The following is a 16466-nucleotide window of genomic DNA, read 5'->3' as shown; positions in this document are numbered from 1 at the left end:
TCTGTCTGAGTGTAGGCAATGGTGCTTTGATTATACCCGTACAAACTCTTCAGTCCCTTTTAGTTATCCCCAACTCAGCTCTTAAGCCGTAGATTTTTGCTGTAGAGAACTCAGATGTGATGCAGCCGCTCCAGTAACTCTTTTCACAGTACCGCATGTCAATACTGGGAATGGTTTCTAATCAATTTAAACTGAACACAATACTTTAATAGAACAAGAAGTTTATTACTCCCACTCGGTAGTTCCTGGGGGCTTTGATGTTAAGTCATACATAATTCGAGAAATACCAGGAATCTTCTTAATCTCAGTGACCATCTTTAACACCACCTGTTATAAAACAAAGATCATAAATAGAAGAACCAGGATCCAGTGCACGTCCAACAGACTTAGTAGGCTTGCATTTACAATTAAAATGTGATCTATCTGTATTATTGTCTTTCATGTGTATGGCATGGTCTCTGATTAGTGTTATGAGGTGAACCTAATTTCCCTCTATAGATTGAAGTGACTTAACTCAGTACTACTCAAAGTGCAGTCTGCAGTTGCCAGTCTGCAAGTTACGTTTGTTGCTCGTGCATAAGTGTTTAGAAACACTGACAGCAATGTGACATCCAAGCACGTGATTTTATATGTTAAAGCCAATGTGTCACAAATTCTGTGTGGCTGAAACATACAACTTGGAGGCCAGCAAGGTGGCACATAATGCACTGTAACAATAACCACTACCAAGTGTACATGAGGAGGAGGAGCCCTGGTCACTTGAAAGAACAGAGATTTGGCAAATTTGAGCCTAAGGGAAAACAGCCACACTCCCCAGCCTAGCTATCCAGCTATAAGCAGAGCCTTGCATTAGAGTATGGGAGCTGCGGGCCACCTAATAAAGTTTCACTTTGGTTTTCATTTGCTATTATGCAAATAGCTGCTTTGGAATACTCCAGTGGAGAGAGAGATAACAAGAGAGGAAGATGGTGATCAAAAACAGTAAGTAGAGCATTAAGCAATTCATGGGTGCCTAGCCATCATTGCATCAAATCTCATCCTATTTTCTAATAAACTCTTCTTCGTTCCCAGGGCTTTCACCCTTTCTTAGAAAACAATATTTAAAAATATTATTATTGGCAAGATTAGACAGAATTACAGATTAGAGGTGGATACTCTCCATATAGTAATCAGACATCTGGAGGGTATAATAAATTTAAGGTCTTTTCTACTACGGTACATTAAATTATTATGTGGAGATTGAAAAAAAAAAGCCTATCTTATAAACAGAAAACCAACCCGAGAAATACGAATTTTATCATAGCCTATTCCATTCACCAAATTACAAACTATAAGAGATATTAAAAACGTGTATGAGAAAAAAATATATAAATTACCTCTACAGGGATTTCATTGCCAGGCGTTGCAGGTATACCAGTCATAAAATCACTAGTAATAAAGGTTCGAATAACCACAGATCTCTGACATGAAGGCTGCTTCTGAAGCGGGTCTCGATCAAAATGTAATGGTGTCAAAATCACTGGCATCTGGCTAATTTTCCCAGCATACCCTAGAGAAAGGAAGTTAACACGCAGAACCAATCATGTACCATGGAAAAAGCCCTCTAACCTAGTTCCATTAAATCTTCCCAGACAATATCTAAAATCACATACATAAGCATAACAGTTAAGACCATCATCATGCAGCATTGTTTTCAGCATCGTTGTAAGTAAACTCAATCACAAATACAAACAATAGAATTTGATGACTGTATTAATGTTACAGTGATATGATTTTATTCTTGTTACCCAAGGTAGTTATAGTCTATTCTGCAAACAGTGAATTAGTAAACAGTAAACCACTGTCCCTAGAGGAAAAACAGAGTTAGGTTCCTGTAAGCCTCTGGTCACAACATTTTCATCAACCAATCAATACATAACCTGGTTTTACATGTGTTTCTGTTTAAAGACACCTCATTTAATATTTATTCTGGATTCATTAACACTGAATTCATAGCCAACAGCACTGTAATTCATACATGAACAAAGCTTATCTAACCCACGTATTTTCTCCATAAGGCACATGACAGCCATTCTGTGCTTAGAAACCCAGACAGCACCTCAGCACTATGCTTGGGGGACATTTCAAATAGTAAAAGCAGAAACAAAAAGCACAGAAATGCAAAACATATGGTACCAAGTAGACTGCAAAAAGGACACTTGTTTACAGTAATAGAGTGAAACAAAAAAATCACCTTATATAACCTAAACTGGGAACATGGGAGTCAGGCAACTCAAATTTTTTGCCCCTATGGACATGTCCACAAATAACCATAAAGGTGAATAATTTTGTATAGCAGGCAATATCACAGAACAATCCACAGAAATGAATAATAAAAATAAAAGCATCTCGAAATTCAAACTTGCATCCTCCTACTAGAAACTGTAATGCCACACTTCCAAATTCTAGTTACAGCATGTAGTGATAAAATGAGCAACTTACCAGACTCCCTGAGAATGTTATGCGCCTCAAAGTCAGCTTGGCGTAAAGTACTGAGCACCCCTGTTGTCAAGAAAGTGGGAGTAACATCTGTAGGAGGTTCTTTAACTGGTGGGCCAAATATATAGACAACTCTGGAAGGGAAGTAAAAATTATAGAGAAATTACACTTTAGTAGAAGCAAGGCAAATAGAGTATCATTCTTTCCCTTTATCCTGAGGCCCCTCTCCTACTTCCAATCACCACATGGGTAAGACAGGATGTAAGATTATAGAAGGGTCTATGTTCCATGTACCTTCCTGCAAGTGTATTCTTTGGAATAATAGTCTCTCAGAATGTACAAATATATATGGAATTATCACGATTCCCTTTTCATATAATGTACTGGATAAATGGGTATCCCCCAAACTTCATGTCCACCTGGAATCTGTAAGTGAAAATAGGGTCCCTGCAGAAGTAATCAAGTTAAGGGAAGGTTGTAAGGACCAGAGTAGGCATTAATCTATGAAGGCGTCCTTCTGAGAAGATGGAAATTTGCAAACAGACACACATAGAAAAAAGAGGGCCATGTGAAAATGGCAACAAAGATTGGAGTTATACTGCACAAGCCAAGGACTGCCAGTAAATACCAGAAACTAAGAGGCAAGGAAGGATCCTCTCCCAGAGCCTTATATCATAGGGAGCATAGCCCTGCTAACCCCGAGTTCAGACTTCCAGCCTCTAGAACTGTGAAAGAACAAACGTCTGTTTTAAGTCTCTGAGTGTGTGATAATTTGTTATAGTACCCCTAAGAAATCAATCCACAAAAGTCTGGGGAAACACTGAATTGAACAAATAAATAGGTTGCTTTATGACAAAACTTCAGAAACTGTACTATGCTAATATGCACTAGAAACCTCCAAGATAAGTTTGGGAAATGCACTATAGGCTTATCTGACTACTCAATTTTGTTTTCACTTTGGGAAACACTGATCCCAAAGAAAGATTCTCATTTCCCCATTCTAAAAGGTGTGACCTGGGAATGCAAGCTGGTGCAGCCACTCTGGAAAACAGTATGGAGGTTCATCAAAAAACTAAAAATACAACTATCCTACGACCCAGCAATTACACTACTAGGCATTTATCCAAGGGATACAGGTGTGCTGTTTCAAAGGGACACATGCACCCCCAAGTTTACAGCAGCACTCTCAACAATAGCCAAAGTATGGAAAGAGCCCAAATGTCCATCGAGGGATGAATGGATAAAGAAGTTGTGGTATATATACACAATGGAGTATTACTTGGCAATCAGAAAGAATGAAATCTTGCCATTTGCAACTACGTGGATGGAACAGGAGGGTATTCTGCTAAGTGAAATCAGAGAAAGACAAAAATCATATGACTTCACTCATATGAGGACTTGAAGAGACAAAACAGATGAACCTAAGGGAAGGGAAAAAAAAAGTAATATAAAAACAGGAAGGGGGACAAAACATAGGAGGCTCTTAAATATGGAGAACAGGGTTACTGGAGGAGGTGTGGAAGGGGTGATGGGCTAAATGGGTAAGGGGCATTAAGGAATCTACTCCTGAAATCACTGTTGCACTATACACTAATTTGGGTGTAAATTTACAAAATAAAATAAAAATTAAAAAAAAAAAAGTGTGACCAAAATAGAATCTGGCATCCTACTATTCCCTGCCAAAGGAATAAATCACTACTACTTTAAGTATATGTTTAAAGGAAAGATATACGCTTCCTATCTTAATAACGGTGTTAATAAAATTAGCTTATTATAAAAGAACAAGGCTTGAGGAAATTGGGATCAGGTAAGTACAACAACTTGAGGAGTCTTACCACTGGTTGGGAGGATCTGTTCCACAACCTTCACCCAGGAAACAAGGGGCAGTCAGGACACGGGTATGAACATATCCTAGCTCTCCCCACTCTTGACTCCAGCCAGCACACAACCGTCCCTCTTCTCTAGCCCTATCTATCTTTACCAAAGACAATAAATATCTCTTGGCAACTTCCATGATAAAGTTTAATGAATTTTTTTTTCTTAGTAAGTACTTGGAATAAAAACACATAGAAGAAAACTGCATCACATCAAAACTGCCACTACCACCAACTAATTGACTGCCTCCTCCTAAACCTATGATAGCAAGCAGGTTTTTATCCCATGCATAAAAAGCTACACTTCGACTCAGCAATACAGTCCCTAGAGTTCATAAATGATTCCCTGAGAGGAAAAAGAATGCCATGAACTTGCTCTGTCTTATTTTTTACAAACAAGAGTGTTCACAGAATGTACAGGAATAGCTAGTCTTTTACACCGTACAGAACAGTGAAACTGGAGCAGTCCCTCCCTATACAAAGATTCCATAATGTGAATTAGGAAAATATTTGGCAAAAATAGAAAAAAAAAAATGTCTTTAATTATTTAAATTCCAATTCCCAAAAAGGACCCTGGCAAAGACATCTAAAATTCACCAAGACTCTTTTAAGGGTTTGTGATTCATGTTTTAAAAGCTATTTTTTGGGGCGCCTGGGTGGCGCAGTCGGTTAAGCATCCGACTTCAGCCAGGTCACGATCTCGCGGTCTGTGAGTTCGAGCCCCGCATCAGGCTCTGGGCTGATGGCTCAGAGCCTGGAGCCTGTTTCCGATTCTGTGTCTCCCTCTCTCTCTGATCCTCCCCCGTTCATGCTCTGTCTCTGTCTCAAAAATAAATAAATGTTAAAAAAAAAAAAAAAAAAAAAAAAAAAAGCTATTTTTTGGGGCACCTGGGTGGGCTCAATCAGTTAAGTGTCCGACTCTTGATTTCAGCTCAGGTCACGATCTCACGGTTCCTGAGTTCGAGGCCGGCATCGGGCTCTGTGCTGACAGTGCACAGCCTCCTTGGGAGTCTCTCTCTCCTTCTGTCTCTTCCCCTACCCTCACCTCTCTCTCTCAAAATAAACTTTAAAAATTAATAAAATAAGATCTATTGTTTTGTTTGTTGTTTGTTAGACTTTATTTTTTGGGCTGTAGGGGAAATGTTTGGGAAAGGAGGGAGGAACACACAAGGGAAGAAGAAGACAGGCAGAGAAACCAGCATACAAAAGTCCAGAGATAAAGTTTAAAAAGGGTGAGTGTCCTTTAGCAAAAGAAAAACTGAGCGAGAGCTCAAACTGTTAAGAATGCTGTGAAATGAAAACCAAAAACAGTTGAGTCAAATTCAGGGAAAAGGAATTTTCTATATGACCTAAAAAGTTTATTTAGGCATTACGTATTCTCTAGAAGATGGATTATAAACCATTATTGTAACCAAGATAATTATCTCCATTCAAAATAAGCAATTACAAATTTACTGTTATTTATTAGTACTTCTTTTCAGTGTCATAAAGGTGCTTTCTGTATTTGCAGGCCTTAGATTCATCACGATAATAAGCCTTTTTAGTAAAACACTGGCTTCCCTGCAACTCCCTGTCTGAGAGCACAACCCAGCAGGCAGTTCTAGAACTATACACATCCTGCCAGGTGGACACCAATGGGTAGGTTCTTAATTACTGCAGCAAACTTGAGTAAACTGAAACCTCAAGAATTTTTTTTGGAAGGGATTATGCTGAGTGAGGTAAGTCAGAGAAGGACAGATATCATAGGTTTTCACTCATGTGGATCTTGAGAAACTTAACAGAAGACCATGGGGGAAGAGAAGGGGGAAAAAAAATAGTTTTTACAGAGAGGGAGGGAGGCAAACCATAAGAGACTCTTAAATACAGAGAACAAACTGAGGGTAGATGGGGGGTGGGAGAGAGAGAAAAAGGATGATGGGCACTGAGGAGGGTACTGGTTGGGATGAGCACTGGATATTGTATATATAAGCCAATTTGACAATGAAGTATATTAAAAAAAATATTTTTGGTTGTGAATTGCTTCATACTCATGCAGAAAACAAAAAAGTACCCAATGGTGAAACTGGAACATCTAATTAGCAATCTGGTACTAAACAAGTGATACTTCTTGAACTATAGATGGGACAATGCAATTGAGTATTACAAACAGATTATAAATCAGCTGCTGATACTCCCAACATAAGAAGTTAATGTGCAAATGAAAGGAAAACTAGACCTGAGAAAACCAAAATCAACATAAATTCTGCATGTATTTTAATGATATCTGGCATATGCCCATTTCTTCCCTTTGATTTCCCTTGGGATTGTTATTAAATTAACAAAGTCTCTATTGAAAATTCTATAACCAGGGCGCCTGGGTGGCACAGTCGGTTAAGCATCCGACTTCAGCCAGGTCACGATCTCGCGGTCCGTGAGTTCGAAACCCCGCGTCGGGCTCTGGGCTGATGGCTCAGAGCCTGGAGCCTGTTTCCGATTCTGTGTCTCCCTCTCTCTCTGCCCCTCCCCCGTTCATGCTCTCTCTCTGTCCCAAAAAAAATAAATAAACATTGAAAAAAAAAAAATTAAAAAAAAAAAAAAGAAAATTCTATAACCTGTATGTATTCCTTCTAGTAGAAGAAACCCGGGGAGAAATCCTGGAAGAAAACATATTATCATAAACCAAGAACTAATAAGATGATAATATGAAAGATACGTTTTCTTTTCAAGTTTATTTATTTTGAGAGAGAGCATTGAGTGCAAGTGGGGGGAGGGGGAGGGTAGAGAGAGAGAGAGAGAGAGAGACAGAGAGAGAGACAGACAGAGACAGAGAGAGAGAGAGAGAGAGAGAGAGAGAGAGAGAGAGAGAGAATATCCCAAACAAGCTCCACACTGTCAGCACAGAGCCCGGTGCAGGCCTCAAACCCATGAACCATGAGCTCACGACCTAAACTGAAATCAAGAATCAGACAATTGACTGAACCACCCAGGTGCCCCTGGAACACAAGTTTTAAAAGTGCCTTTAATATTTTATACTAAATAAAAAATCCTTCCTAGTTTTCCTTTAAACAACAATAGAAAGCTTTTTAATAAGCCAGTGACTACGCTGTGATGAAGGAAGAAAACACAAGCTATTATTAAGTATCTGTTCAATTGTTATCTATGTATATGTTGAGTCTTTTGGTCTCTCAACAGTGAGAAGATCTTAAAAAAAACACATCTTCCCATTTCACCTCACCCCCTGTCCCCTGCAGAACATACCTGTTAATGTTGTGACACATGCGAGGTATAAGTCTAGCCAGGAAAATAAGAGATTCCCAGTCAGGCTCATCTTTACTGGAGATTCCACACACGTAACTGTAGGAACGAGTGTCACCCTGAAAATAAAAATTTTCGATATCAATAATTTTTAATGGTTTTATAGAAATCAAAACACGGATTGGAAAATATTTCATTCATGATAACACCATCAACAATCATTTTCTTTTTTTAAACAAAAACATGCTTGAATAAATGCATATTTAAGTATTTCTCTAATGATATAAATAAATCCTAAATTAAAATCCCATATTTAATTCTACCTAAATGAGCTCAGACAAAAAGTATCTTGGTAATTTTAGGGGCGCCTGGGTGGCTCAGTCAGTTGAGCCTAATCTTAGGGTCAGGTTATGAACTCAAAGCTCATGAGTTCGAGCCCATGTCGGTCTCTGTGATGACAGCTCAGAGCCTGAAGCCTGCTTTGGATTCTGTGTCTCCTTCTCTCTCTCTCTCTCTCTCTCTGCCCCTCCCCCACTCATTCTCAGTCTCGCTCGCTCTCTCTCTCTCTCTCTCTAAAATAAACATTAAAAAAAATTTTTTTTAAAAAGAAAAGAAAGTATCTTGGTAATTTTAAAAATTCATTCAATGCATGGGAGCCTGGGTGGCTCAGTTGGTTGAGCATCTGACTCTTGATTTTGGCTCAGGTCACGATCTCAAGGTTCATGAGATAGAGTCCCATATCCTACTTCAGATTCTCTCTCCCTCTCTGCCCTGGTCTGCTTGCGCCCTCTCTCTCTCAAAATAAATATTTAAAAAAATAATTATTCAACACATGCCAGAAGCTCACTGGGATTTCATTCTAAATATCTGCCAAACTGTATACAGCCGGCATACTTAATTTGGCAGACAGGATCTACCAATGTTTTACCTCAACATAACAAAGGCCACATATGAAAAACCCACAGCTAACATCATCCTCAATGGTGAAAAACTAACAGCTTGTCCCATAAAAGCAGGAATAAGACACATATGTCCACTCTCGCCACTTTCATTCAACATAGTACTAGAAGTCCTAGCCATACCAATCAGAGAAGGGGGGAAAAAAAAGTTATCAATATTGGTAAAGAAGTTAAGCTGTCACTAGCTGACGACATGATGCCATACATAGAAAATCCTAAGGACTCCATCAAAAAACTACTAAAAGTAATAAATGAATTCAGTAAAGTTGCAGGATACAAAATTAATGCCCAGAAATCAGTAGCATTTCTATACACCATACATAAAGAGAAATTAAGAAAATAATACCACTTACAACTACACTAAAGAGAATTAAATTCCTAGGGATAAAGTTAAAGAGGTGAAAGACCTAGCTCTGAAAACTATGAAATACTGATGAAAGAAACTGAAGATGACACAAACAGAAAGACAGGATTCCATGCTCATGGACTATTATTAGAATGTCTCTACTACACAGAACAATCTACATATTCAATGTAATTCTTATCAAAGTACCAACAGCATTTTTCACATAACTAGAACAAGTAATACTAGAATTTGTATGGAACCACAAAAGACCCTGGGTAACTAAAACAATCTTGAGAAAGAAGAACAAGGTCTTACAATTCCAGACTGGAAGATATACTATAAAGCTACAGTAATCAAAACAGTATGATACTGGCACAAAAACAGACACATAGATCAGAGGAAAAGAATAGAGAGGCCAGAAATAAACCCACATTTATATGATGAATTACTCTATGACAAAGGAAGTAAGAAGGAAAAGACAGTCTTTTCAATAAATGGCACCAGGAAAACTGGACATCTACATGTAAAAGAATAAAACTGAACCACTAACACCATGTGCAAAAATGAATTCAAAAAGGATTAAAGACCTAAATGTGAGACCTGAAAACCCTAGAAGAGAACACAGGCAGTAAAATCTCTGGTATTGGCCACAGCAACATTTTTCTAGATATATCCCCTAAGGCAAGGAAAACAAAAAGCAAAAATAAGCTACTGGGACTACACTGAAATAAAAAGCTTTTGCAAATGAAGGAATCTGACAAACACAAAAGGCAACCCAGTGAATGGAAGAAAATATCTGAAAAATGATACATCCAATAAGGAGTGAACATCTAAAATATATAAAGAACTCCTACAACTCAAAACTAAAAACACCAAACAATCCAATTAAAACATGGGCAGAGGACCTCAACAGGTATTTTTTCAAATACCTACAGATGGCAATAGACACATGAAAAGATGCATCACTAATCAGGAGGGAAATGCACATCAAAAGCACAGTAAGATATCCCCTTATACCTGTCAGAATGGCTAGTATCAAAAAGAGTTAAGTGTTGGCAAAGATGTGGAGAAAAAGGAACCCTCATGCACTGTTGGTGGGAATGTAAATTGATAGAGTTATTGTGGAAAACAGATCCTCAAAAAATTAAAAATACAAATGCCATATGATGCAATAATTCTACTAATGGGTATTTACCCAACAAAAATGCAAACATCAATTTGAAAAAATACACACCTCTATGTTTACTGCAGCATTATTTACAATAAACAAGGAAAAACCTTAAGTGTCCATCAATAGACAAATGGATAAGGAAAATGTGGTGTCTACACATACGTGTATACACACACACACACATACACACAGAATATTACGCAGTCATAAAAAAAGTGAAATTTTGCCATTTGCAAAACTTGGATAGACCTAGAAGATATTTGAGGGGGTGGGGGAGGAGAATAGACCTAGAGGTTATTATGCTAATTCAGTCTGACTGAGAAAGACAAATACTGTATGATTTCCCTCCTATGTGGAATCTGAAAACCAAAGAGACGGCAGAATCAGACCCATGAATACAGGAACAAACTGATGATTGCCAGAGGGAAGGGTAGTGGGAGGATGGGCAAAATGGGTGAAGGGGGAGTGAGACACAAGATTCCCAGTTAGAAAATGAGCAAGTAACAGGAATAAAAGGCCCAACATAAGGAATATAGTCAATGACATTATAATAGGGATATATGGTGACTTGTGGTGAGCATTAGCATAGCATATGGAGAAGTTGAATCACTATGCTGTACACCTGAAAATAACGTAACATTGTGTGTAAACTATATTAAAAAAAAAACTATGAAAAAATCTGCCCGTTTATTAGGTGGATAAAGCATTTCTAAGTCAGATAAAAATAATTTCTTAAACATTTATTATCAATTTCTTCAAAAATGAACTAAGAAAATCAATTTAAAAATAACGAATAAAACAGGGGCGCCTGGGTGGCTCAGTTGGTTGAGTGTCCGACTTCAGCTGGGGTCATGATCTTGTGGCTCGAGAGTTCGACCCTCACGTCAGGCTCTGTGCTAACAGCTCGGAGCCTGGAGCCTGCTTCAGATTCTGTGTCTCCCTCTCTCTCTGCCTCTAACCAACTTGCATTGTCTCTGTCTCTCTCAAAAATAAATAAACATTAAAAAAAAATTTTTTAATAATTAAAAAATAATGAATAAAACATAATATTGATTCCCTTTTCCTTTGTCCTTTTTAATGCAAGTGATTTGCTTTTTATTTAAAATATTTTTTTAATTTTTATTTTAGAGAGAGGGAGAGAGCAAGCATGTGCGCAGGAGCAGGGGAGAAGAGTAGAGAGGGTTGTGGGGGAAAGGGAGGAGGGGGAGAGAGAAAGAATCTTAAGCAGGTTCCACACTCCACAGAGCCCAATGCAGGGCTCAATCTTATGGCCCTGGGATCATGACACGAGCCAAAATCAAGAGTTGGACACTCAACTAACTGACTGAGCCACTCGGTTGAGCATCTGGCTCTTGGTTTGAGCTCAGATAATGATCTCACGGTTCATGGGTTTGAGCCCCACATCAGGCTCCATGTTGTCAGTGCAGAGGAGCCTGCTTGGGATTCTCTCTCTTCCTCTGCCCCTCCCCTACTTGCTTGTTCACACTCTCTCTTTCAAAATAAATAAACTTAAAAAAAATTTTTTTTTTTTTTAAATTAAGGGGTGCCTGGCTGGCTCAGTCAGAAGAGTGTGCAACTTTTGATCTCAGAGTTGTGAGTTTGAGCCCCATGTTGGGTGTAGATATTACTAAAAAAAAAATAAAAAATAAAAACAAAAAATTTTAAACTAAAATAAACAATTTAAAAAGATTCATTAGCTAACTACCTACTAGCCAGTATACTGAGATATGAGAATTGACTACATGAACGCTAATTTGATAGTATCTACCAAAGTTCAAAATGTACATGCTCTTTAATACAAGACATGATATTATAGAAGCACAAATAACTGCTTAAAAATTATGATTAATATTTGCTGAAATACCTATAGTAATGAAAAAGTGAAACAGTTTAAATGTCCACTGTAAGGGAATGATTAAATTATGGTTATGACCATACGTGGAATACAAGGTAACAGTTAAGAATAATAATCTACTTGGGGCACCTGGATGGTTCAGTCAGTTGAGTGTCCAACTTTGGCTCAGGTCATGATCTCACAGTTCATGAGTTTGAGCCCCACATTGGACTCTCTACTGTCAGTGCAGAGACCGCTTTGGATCCTCTGTCCCCCCCAGCCCCCTCTTTGCACCTTCCCTGCTCCCACTCTCTCATAAATAAACATTTCTAAAATTTTTAGAAAAAATAATAATCTACTTGTAATGCCATGTAATAAGAAGCCCATGATGTCAAGTTAAAGGGAGAAAGGTGACAAACAATGTGCACCTATAATTCCCTTTTACTTTCTTTTTAAAGTAAAAGTAAAAGGGGAACTCTCTGAGGGGAGAAAAGATGAAAATATATATATATAAATAAATAAATACCAAAAGCAACAAAAGATTAGAAAGGAGGCACCACCACCAGAAACTCCAACTCTACCAGCATCATAATGGCAATAAATTCATATCTTTCAGTACTCTCTCTAAATGTCAATGGACTCAATGCTCCAATCAAAAGACATAGGGTAACAGAATGGATAAGAAAACAAGACCCATCTATATGCTGTTTACAAGAGACCCACTTTACACCTAAAGACACCTACAGATTGAAAACAAGGGGATGGAGAACCATCTATCATGCTAATGGTCAACAAAAGAAAGCCGGAGCAGCCATACTTATATCAGACAATCTAGACTTGAAAATAAAGATTGTATCAAGAGATGCAGAAGGGCATTATATCATAATCAAGGGGTCTATCCACCAAGAAGACCTAACAACTGTAAACACTAATGCGCCAAATGTGGGACACGCAAATGTACAAATCAATTAATCACAAACATAAAGAAACTCATCAATAGTAATACCCTAATACTAGGAGACTTCAACACCCCACTCACAGCAATGGACAGAACATCTAATCAAAATATCAACAAGGAAACAGTGGCTATGAATGACACACTGGACCAGATGGACTTAACAGATCTATTCAGAACATTTCAACCTAAAGCAGCAGAATATACATTCTTCTCCAGTGCACGTGGAACATTCTCCAGAATAGACCATATACTGAGACACAAATCAGCCCTAAGTAAGTACAAAAAGATCAGGATCATACCGTGCATATTTTCAGACCACAATGCTATGAAACTCAAAATCAACCACAAGAAAAAATTTGCAAAGGTAACAAATACTTGGAGACTGAAGAAAATAGAATGAATGGGCTAACCAAGCAGTTAAAGAAGAAATTAAAAAGTATATGGAAGTCAATGAAAATGATAGCACCACAACCCAAAACCTCTGGGATGCAGCAAAGGCTTCCTAAAGAAGGAAGAAAGATCTCAAATACACAATCTAACCTGACGCCTTAAGGAGCTGGAAAAAGAACAGCAAATAAAACCCCAAACCAGAAGAAGACAGGAAATAATAAAGATTAGAGCAGACATTAATGCTATCGAAACCAAAAAAACAGTAGAACAGATCAATAAAACCAGAAGCTGGTTCTCTGAAAGAATTAACAAAATTGATAAACAACTAGTCAGTTTGATCAAGAAGAAAAAAGAAAGGACCCAAAGAAGTAAAATCAAGAATGAAAGAGGAGAGATCACAACCAACACAACAGAAATAAAAATAATAAGAAATTATTATGAGCAATTATATGCCAATAAAATGGGTAATCTGGAAGAAATGGACAAATTCCTAGAAATATATACACTACCAAAACTGAAACAGGAAGAAATAGAAAATTTGAACAGACCCATAACCATAAGGAAATCGAATTAGTAAAAAAAAATCTGCCAAAAAACAAGAGTCCAGGGCCTGATGGCTTTCCAGGGGAATTCTACCCAACATTTAAGGAAGAGTTAACACCTATTCTCTTGAAGCTGTTCCAAAAAATAGAAATGGAAGGAAAACTTCCAAACTCTTTCTATGAAGCCAGCATTACCCTGATTCCAAAACCAGACAGAGACCCGAGTAAAAAGGAGAACTATAGACCAATTTCCCTGATGAACATGGATGCAAAAATTCTCAACAAGGTATTAGCCAACTGGATCCAACAAAACACTAAAAAAATTATTCACCACGACCGAGTGGAATTTATACCTGGGAGGCAGGGCTGGTCCAATATACACAAAACAATTAACGTGGTTCATCACATCACTAAAAGAAAGGACAAGAACCGTATGATCCTCTCAATAGATGCAGAGAAAGCATTTGACAAAATACAGCATCCTTTCTTGATAAAAACCCTCAAGAAAGTAGGGCTAGAAGGAGCATACCTTGAGATCATAAAAGCCATATATGAGCAACCCAACGCTAATATCATCCTCAATGGGGAAAAACTGAGAGCTTTCCCCCTAAGGTCAGGAACAAGACAGGGATGTCCACTCTCGCCACTGTTAGTAAACATAGGATTGGAAGTCTTAGCCTCTGCAATCAGACAACACAAAGAAATAAAAGGCATGCAAATTGGCCAGGAGGAGGTCAAACTTTCACTCTTCACAGATGACAGGAAGCTCTATATGGAAAACCCGAAAGATGCCAACAAAAAACTGCTAGAACTGATTCATGAATTCAGCAAAGTTGCTGGATACAAAATCAACGCACAGAAATCGGTTGCATTCCTATACACCAACAATGAAGTGACAGAAAGAGAAATCGTGGAATCCATCCCATTTACAATTGCACCAAAAACTATAAAATACCTAAGGATAAATCTAACCAAAGAGGTAAAAAATCTATACACTGAAAACTATAGAAAGCTTATGAAAGAAATTGAAGAAGACACAAAGAAATGGAGAAAGATTCCATGCTCCTGGATAGGAAGAACAAATATTGTTAAAATGTCGATACTACCCAAAGCAATCTACATATTCAATGCAATCCCTATCAAAGTAACACCAGCATTCTTCACAGAGCTAGAACAAATAATCCTGAAATTTGTATGGAACCAGAAAAGACCCCGAATAGCCAAAGCAATCTTGAAAAAGAAAACCAAAGCAGGAGGCATCACAATCCCGGACTTCAAGCTATACTACAAAGCTGTAATCATCAAGACAGTATGGTACTGGCACAAGAACAGACACTCAGATCAATGGAACAGAATAGAGAACCCAGAAATAGACCCACAAACGTATGGGCAACTAATCTTTGACAAAGCAGGAAAGAATATCCAATGGTATAAAGACAGTCTCTTCAGCAAGTGGTGCTAGGAAAACTGGACAGCGACATGCAGAAGAATGAACCTGGACCACTTTCTTACACCAGACACAAAAAGAAACTCAAAATGGATGAAAGACCTCAATGTAAGACAGGAAGCCATCAAAATCCTCAAGGAGAAAGCAGGCAAAAGCCTCTTTGATCTTGCCTACAGCAATTTCTTACTCAACACGTCTCTGGAGGCAAGGGAAACAAAAGCAAAAATGAACTACTGGGACCTCATCAAAATAAAAAGCTTCTGCACAACGAAGGAAACAATCAGAAAAACTGAAAGGCAACCAACCGACAGAATGGGAGAAGATAGTTGCAAACGACATATCAGATAAAGGGTTAGTATCCAAAATCTACAAAGAACTTATCAAACTCAACACTCAAAAAACAATCCAGTGAAGACATGGGCAAAAGACATGAATAGACACTTCTCCAAAGAAGACATCCAGATAGCCAACCAACACATGAAAAAACGCTCAACATCACTCATCATCAGGAAAATACAAATCAAAACCACAATGAGATACCACCTTACACCTGTCAGAATGGCTAACATTAACAAGTCAGGCAACAACAGATGTTGGCGAGGATGCGGAGGAGGAGGATCTCTTTTGCACTGCTGGTGGGAATGCAAGCTGGTGCAGCCACTCTGGAAAACAGTATGGAAGTTTCTCAAAAACCTAAAAAGAGAACTATCCTACGACCCAGCAATTGCACTACTAGGTATTTATCCAAGGGATACAGGTGTGCTGTTTCAGAGGGACACATGCACCCCCATGTTTATAGCAGCACTATGAACAACAGCCAAAGTATGGAAAGAGCCCAAATGTCCCTCGATGGATGAATGGAAAAAGAAGATGTGGTATATATATACACAATGCAGTGTTACTCGGCAATCAAAAAGAATGAAATCTTGCCATTTGCAACTACGTGGATGCAACTGGAGGGTATTATGCTAAGTGAAGTTAGAGAAAAGACAAAAATCATATGACTTCACTCATATGAGAACTGTAAGAGACAAAACAGATGAACATAAGGGAAGGGAAACAAAAATAATATAAAAACAGAGAGGTGGACAAAACAAAAGAGACTCATAAATATGGAGAACAAACTGAGGGTTGCTGGAGGGGTTGTGGGAGGGGGAATGAGCTACATGGGTAAGGGGCACTAAGGAATCTACTCCTGAAATCACTGCTTCACTATATACTAATTTGGGTGTA

The 16466-nt window shown here is 38.2% G+C and overlaps 1 protein-coding gene across 3 annotated transcripts in view; it reads right to left on the bottom strand.

Moving 5' to 3' along the window:
* Nucleotides 1–204: 204 nt before the first annotated feature.
* The window catches only part of GMPS (guanine monophosphate synthase), a 79817-nt gene continuing 63555 nt past the window's right edge, over nt 205–16466 (bottom strand). For all 3 annotated transcript variants that reach the window (XM_047875956.1, XM_047875957.1, XM_047875958.1), the window contains exons 13-16: nt 7590–7705; nt 2482–2612; nt 1377–1549; nt 205–327 (exon numbers count right to left, since the gene is read on the bottom strand). In XM_047875956.1, the coding sequence (XP_047731912.1) occupies nt 226–327; nt 1377–1549; nt 2482–2612; nt 7590–7705 (522 nt within the window). In that variant the 3' untranslated portion in view covers nt 205–225. The remainder of the gene's footprint in view (nt 328–1376; nt 1550–2481; nt 2613–7589; nt 7706–16466) is intronic.

This window comes from Prionailurus viverrinus, chromosome C2 (assembly GCF_022837055.1).
Source record: "Prionailurus viverrinus isolate Anna chromosome C2, UM_Priviv_1.0, whole genome shotgun sequence".
NCBI lineage: Eukaryota > Metazoa > Chordata > Mammalia > Carnivora > Felidae > Prionailurus > Prionailurus viverrinus.
Note: the sequence above shows the minus strand (reverse complement) of the source record. Positions and strands in the feature narration are given on the sequence as shown.